General features: G+C 30.5%; 1 protein-coding gene across 1 annotated transcript; it reads left to right on the top strand.

Annotated features, from left to right (window-relative positions):
• The first annotated feature begins 1119 nt into the window (after window positions 1–1119).
• On the top strand, window positions 1120–2588 carry LOC142234496 (uncharacterized). Its single transcript, XM_075305652.1, has 4 exons — window positions 1120–1349; window positions 1417–1604; window positions 1677–1833; window positions 1909–2588. The coding sequence occupies exons 1-4, from the start codon at window positions 1154–1156 to the stop codon at window positions 2403–2405; spliced, it is 1038 nt and encodes a 345-aa protein (XP_075161767.1). The 5' UTR covers window positions 1120–1153; the 3' UTR covers window positions 2406–2588.
• Window positions 2589–6189: the final 3601 nt, after the last annotated feature.

Genomic DNA, 6189 nt, shown 5'->3' with positions numbered 1-6189 from the left:
AGCATATGATGTTAGCATATGGTCTCTAACAACCATGCAAACTTTGGTTCACATCGGACCATCATTATGTATAGCCCTCATGTAGCCCTTATATAAACCGATCCCCAGATTAGACCTCCGGAGCCCCTTGGAAGAGCAAAATTCGCCCGATCCGATTGAAATTTGGTACGTGGTGTTAGTACATAGTCTCTAACAACCATGCAAAAATTGGTCCATACCGCACTGATAGAAAAGTACATCATCAAATTAATGAAAAAAAATCATCAAAAAATCTTCATCAAATTGATGTAGAAATTACATTGTTTTGATGAAATCGGTGTTCAATTTGATGTATTATGTTTTCATTTGAAAAACACCATCATCAATTCAATGAAGAAACTTACATCAATTTTTGGTCATCAAGTTGATGAAAATCTTTCATTGATTTAATGAAATCAGTAATCAAATTGACGAAAATTTTCATCATCTGTTTTTAGTTTCTAATTTTCCGCCCCGTATATGAAAAAAACTGCAAAAACTGCATTATTTCCACATATTTTAATTAGTATAAGCCTTTTTAAGTGATGAATGATTTAAATTTGAAAAAATTAGGAAACAAACTACAAAAAACGTGAAATATGATATTCTTGTTGCGTTGCAAAGTTGTTTGTGCTTTTATTGCTAAAACACACACTCACACACACACAAAAGAATTGTGTGTGTTGTACACGTATGCAGGTATGGGAGTTATTACGTGTGAGCAACGTAATATTGAATAAGAATATAGCAGTGTTCGTTTAAATATAAAAAGGAGCATAAAATGCAAAGTCACATCTCTGACATGCCAATAGAGGAAACCCCGTTATGTCTGCAGCGTGTTTAATAGTGGTTGAAGAATAAATACATTCATTTTTAAAGTGACATTCATTGTGATCGGACGTTGAAAAACTTGTTTTTAATATTTTTGTGAAGTAGAGATATTGTAAGTGTTATAAGTTTAAATGGAGTGCTTTATTTGTTCGAGAAATTTTAATAATATAGAAAAATATTTGTGGCATTTACAAACATTTCATGGTTTCCAAAATAGTGATACATTCAGGTGTACGATATGTAACAGCGCATTCACAACTAAAAGTTCCTATATTTTCTATATTTTCATGCCAATGAGTTGCACATGTCTTTACAAGAAAGCTATAATTTGGAAAAACAAATAATAGAAATGTTTCCCAATGAGAAACTCCATTCTTACCGCACCGACAGACGTGGAAAGCTATATGTAAAATACAACAACATGAAAAGAGATCAAATTTACCAGAAAGATAGAGATGATGTTAATTTGCACAAGGGATCTAAACCTGTGGATAATATCGGTAAGATATTCAAAGAACTCAATTTTGATTTATGCATTTGTAGTAAATTTGGTATTTATTTTTTTAGTTTCTGAAGAAAACGCAAAAGAAATAATTCATAGTCTAAAATATGATAATTTCGACCAAGAACAATTTTTGAAAATGTGGCAGTCATGCGCGAATTACCGAATACGTCAAATATTTGACGAACACGACAGCCTTAAGGATATATTTAAAGCTTGGCCACAGTATAAAGAGTGTCTTGGAGCAAAGTTGGTAAGTAACTTAATTTAAACATCCACTTAATTTAATATTTTTGCTACATGTAAATGTTAATGTTTCGTTTAGATTAACATGGACTTCGGAGTACTATATAAGGACTACACACCAATATTCGAATGGGAAACAAAACTAATATCTGTGTATAATGTGATTAAGAAGGAAAAATATATTAAAGATGCTGGAATTAAGTCAGTTTTCGATAAAATTGATCTATCAAACGCAGGTTAGTTACGAAAAAATTTAATAAGTACAATTACGCATATAATTAAATAACTACTATTTATATCTATCTTTATAGTCTCAAACATGTCTTTATTTATGATGCGTTTGATTTGGTGCCTACATGGCTACCTGTATCCAACAGCAAAATACGTCCGAAGAGATAAAGATGGAAAGAAAACGTATGGAAAATACACCATAAAAGACTCCCAAGAATCGTCAATATTCCTGGCAGAAAGTTTTCAAGAAGTAGACAACCATTTAAATTTTTTAGAAAAGAGAAATGAGAATATTCAACCATTTATTTTTGTTGTTGGAGATGTTAATTTAGAAGATAGTGAATATAATTACTACGTCTATCTAGACCATGCAATGCTGCATTTTGCTGATTTCCAGCGAGCGCTGGATACTTGCTTCAAAAGCTTTTTTATATTTAATTTAGAATTCCCCGGGGCATCCAATCAATTTTGGATCTTTGTACAAGAGTACTTTTATGATATGAAATCAGCTCATACAAACAAATTTTCGAAAATACTAAACATTTTGAACGAATTAAATTATAGCAAAAACGAATAACCTACAATATATTTATGTTAACATTATATTGAAACACTGGAAGTGTCTTATATTTATGTAAGTTTTTAATTTATATCATATACATACCAAATATTAAAATGTATATTAATGTCCGAAAAGCTTTTGAATAATTTTAAGTTTTTAAGTTTTTTAATAAAATAATATTTCATAACAGCCGTAAAACATTTGTAGTTGTATTGGATTTTGTAAAATTTAGAACGGCGTTTCTAAGGCGGACAGCAAAATTCAGTTCTATGTTATGGTTTCATTGATTAAATGTAAAATATACATTAGATTGATGAAATTTATTCATTGAAGTAATGTAATTTTAATGAATAAATTACATACTTTTGACGAATACCTTTCATTGAAATGATGTAGAATATTCATTATATAGAGATTATCGGACATCAAATTGAATATCTTTTTCATCAAAATGAAGAAAAAAATACATCAATTAAATGATACTTTTTCTTCAAGATGATGAAAATATTTCATTGAATTGATGAAGATATTTGATGAAAAATTGATGTAAAATTCTTCATTATGATGATGAAACGCGTTGTAAGCTCAAAATCGAAGAAACATTTCATCAAATTGATGCTGAAAATCATCATATTGATGAAAATTTTCCGTTCAGTGCGGTCTTAATTATATACTCGTATAACCCCCATTTAAACCGATCCCCAGATGTGACCTCCGGAGCAATTGGAGGAGCAAAATTCATCCGACCCGGTTGAAATTTGGTACATTGCGCTAGGATATGGCCGCTAACAACCATGCCAAAATTGGTCCATATCGGTCTATAGTTATATATAACCGATCCCCAAAAATAATCTACCAAAATTGTATTTCTATAGAAAATTTTGTCAAAATTTTACTACTATAAAAAAATTTTATTTCTATAGAAAATTTTATGAAAATTTTATTTCTATAAAAAAATTTGTCGAAATTTTATTACTATACAAAATTTTTGTCAAGATTTTAATTATACCCTGCGCCACACTGTGGAACCGGGTTTTATAAGTTAGTGCATATGTGTGTAATACCCAGAAGGAGACGAGGTAGACATATGGTGTCTTTGGCAATAATGCTCAGGGTGTTTCCCTGAGTCCATATAACCATGTCCGTCTGTCCGTCCTTCCGTCCGTCCTTCCGTCCGTCGTCCGTCCGTCTGTCTGTGAACACATTTTTGTGATCAAAGTCTAGGTCGCAATATAAGTCCAATCGCCTTCAAATTTGGCACGTGTTCCAAAGGGTCAGAATAGAACCCTATTGATTTTGGAAGAAATCGGTTCAGATTTAGATATATCTCCCATATATATATATTTCGCCCGATATGCACTTATATGGACCCAGAAGCCAGAGTTTTATCCCGATTAGCTTGAAATTTTGCACAAGGAGTACAATTAGTAGTATAGTCATGTGTGCCAAATTTGATTGAAATCGGCTCAGATTTAGGTATAGCATCCATATATATCTTTCGCCCGGTATGGACTAATATGGTCCTAGAAGCCAGAGTTTTGGTCCAATTTGGTTGAAATTGTGCACTAGGAGTACAATTAGTATTATAGTCATGTGTGCCAAATTTGATTGAAATCGGTTCAGATTTAGATATAGCTCCCATATATAGCTTCGCCCGATTTACACTCATATGACCGCAGAGGCCAATTTTTTACTCCGATTTAGTTGAAATTTTGCACAGGGAGTATAATTATTGTAGCTGTGCGTGCCAAATTTGGTTGGAATCGGTTCAGATTTAGATATAGCTCCCATATATATGTTTTGCTGATTTCGACAAAAATGGTCGAAAAGTTGTAAAACTGGCTGTAATTTTCCTTAACTTCAAATATATATATATATATATATATATATATATATATATATATATATATATATATATATATATATATATATATATATATATATATATATATATATATATATATATATATATATATATATATATATATATATATATATATATATATATATATATATATATATATATATATATATATATATATATATATATATATATATATATATATATATATATATATATATATATATATATATCGAGCGATAAATCATAAAAAAAATTTTGTGAAGTTTCCTTAAAATTGCTTCAGATTTAAATCTTTCCCATATTTTTTTACTAACATTGCGTTTCACCCTAGTGCATTAGCCGTCTTAAATTTTGAGTCTATAGAATTTGTAGAAGTCTATCAAATTCTGTCCAGATCGAGAGATATTAAAATGTATGTATTTGGGACAAACCTTTTATATATGCACCCAACACAATTGACGGAAAATTTAGATCTACAAAGTGGTGTAGGGTATAATATAGTCGGCCCTGCCCGACTTTAGACTTTGCTTACCTTGTTCTATAGAAAATGTTGTCAAAATTTTATTACTATAGAAAATTTTGTAAAATTTTATTGCTATAGAAAATTTTGTCAAAATTTTATTTCTATAGAAAGTTTTGTTAAAATTTTATTTCTATAGAAAATTTTGTCAAAGTGAATTATATACGTATTTAATGGGCCTTTTTGTTTAAAATATACCCCGTATGGACTAACTTACAATTGAGAAGACGGTGTTAAGAAGTTTTAAGATACCTTGCCATCGGCAAGTGTTACCGCAATCCAAGTAATTCGATTGTGGATGACAGTCTTCAGTAGAAGTTTCTACACAATCCATGGTGGAGGGTACATAAGATTCGGCCTGGCCGAACTTACGGCCGTATATACTTGTTTTTTATTAAATTGAGAACATAAATTTTGGAAATTTTCTTCCCTCCGTTAAAGTCGTATGTCATTGAACTAAAGAAAAATTTCCTTAATGTTAAGAAACACATTTTTGATTTAAATAAATCGTCCTTAAATTAACTGAAATATTTATGTTTTGGATTCAAGATAGCAAAGCTTCAAATATAAGCTAAGATATATTTTAAGGATTTTGCAACTTTGGTTTATTGGTATTACAAATGGGCCATATCGGACAACCTTTAGATATAGCCCCCAATATAAACCGACGTCCAGATTTAGCTTGTGTAAGTAAGCTCTTGGAAGAGCAAATTTCATACGATATTTTTAATTCAAATTAAAGTCAAATTCCAGTTTTATTTTTAAAGAAATTTTTCCTTGGCTATGTGTAAATTTAGTGTCCTAAAATGTTGGGTTGCCTATTTTTTTCATATTAATAAATAAATAAAATAAAATCATAGTAGGTCAATACTTTTTTCAGTGTATCAACTGTCCGGCGAGTGGCTTAGAAATTATAGCAACCTCAAATTGGTTGCAATGTATGTCAGCCACACAGTATGTTACAGAAGTGATTTGTTTTTAAGGTGCCCAAAACGAAGTAAAAAACAAGTAGGGAAAGTCTAAAGTCGGGCGGGGCCGACTATATTATACCCTGCACCACTTTGTAGATCTAAATTTTCGATACCATATCACATCCGTCAAATGTGTTGGGTGCTATATATAAAGGTTTGTCCCCAATACATACATTTAAATATCACTCGATTTGGACAGAATTTGATAGACTTTTACAAAATCTATAGACTCAAAATTTAAGTTGGCTAATGCACTAGGGTGGAAGACAATTTTAGTAAAAAAATATGGAAAACATTTAAATCTGAAGCAATTTTAAGGAAACTTCGCAAAAGTTATTAATGATTTATCGCTCGATATATATGTATTAGAAGTTTAGGAAAATTAGAGTCATTTCTACAACTTTTCAACTAAGCAGTGGCGATTTAACAAGGAAAATGTTGGTA

The sequence above is a fragment of the Haematobia irritans genome, chromosome 4 (genome assembly GCF_050003625.1).
Source record: "Haematobia irritans isolate KBUSLIRL chromosome 4, ASM5000362v1, whole genome shotgun sequence".
Classification (NCBI taxonomy): Eukaryota; Metazoa; Arthropoda; class Insecta; order Diptera; family Muscidae; genus Haematobia; species Haematobia irritans.
Note: the sequence above shows the minus strand (reverse complement) of the source record. Positions and strands in the feature narration are given on the sequence as shown.

Bases quoted from the DNA above. Each gene is read 5' to 3' on its own strand.
- LOC142234496 (XM_075305652.1), top strand. From the start codon at position 1,154: ATGTCTTTACAAGAAAGCTATAATTTGGAAAAACAAATAATAGAAATG. The intron at 1,350-1,416 runs GTAAGATATTCA...TTATTTTTTTAG, and splicing joins TAAACCTGTGGATAATATCG to TTTCTGAAGAAAACGCAAAA. The intron at 1,834-1,908 runs GTTAGTTACGAA...CTATCTTTATAG, and splicing joins AATTGATCTATCAAACGCAG to TCTCAAACATGTCTTTATTT.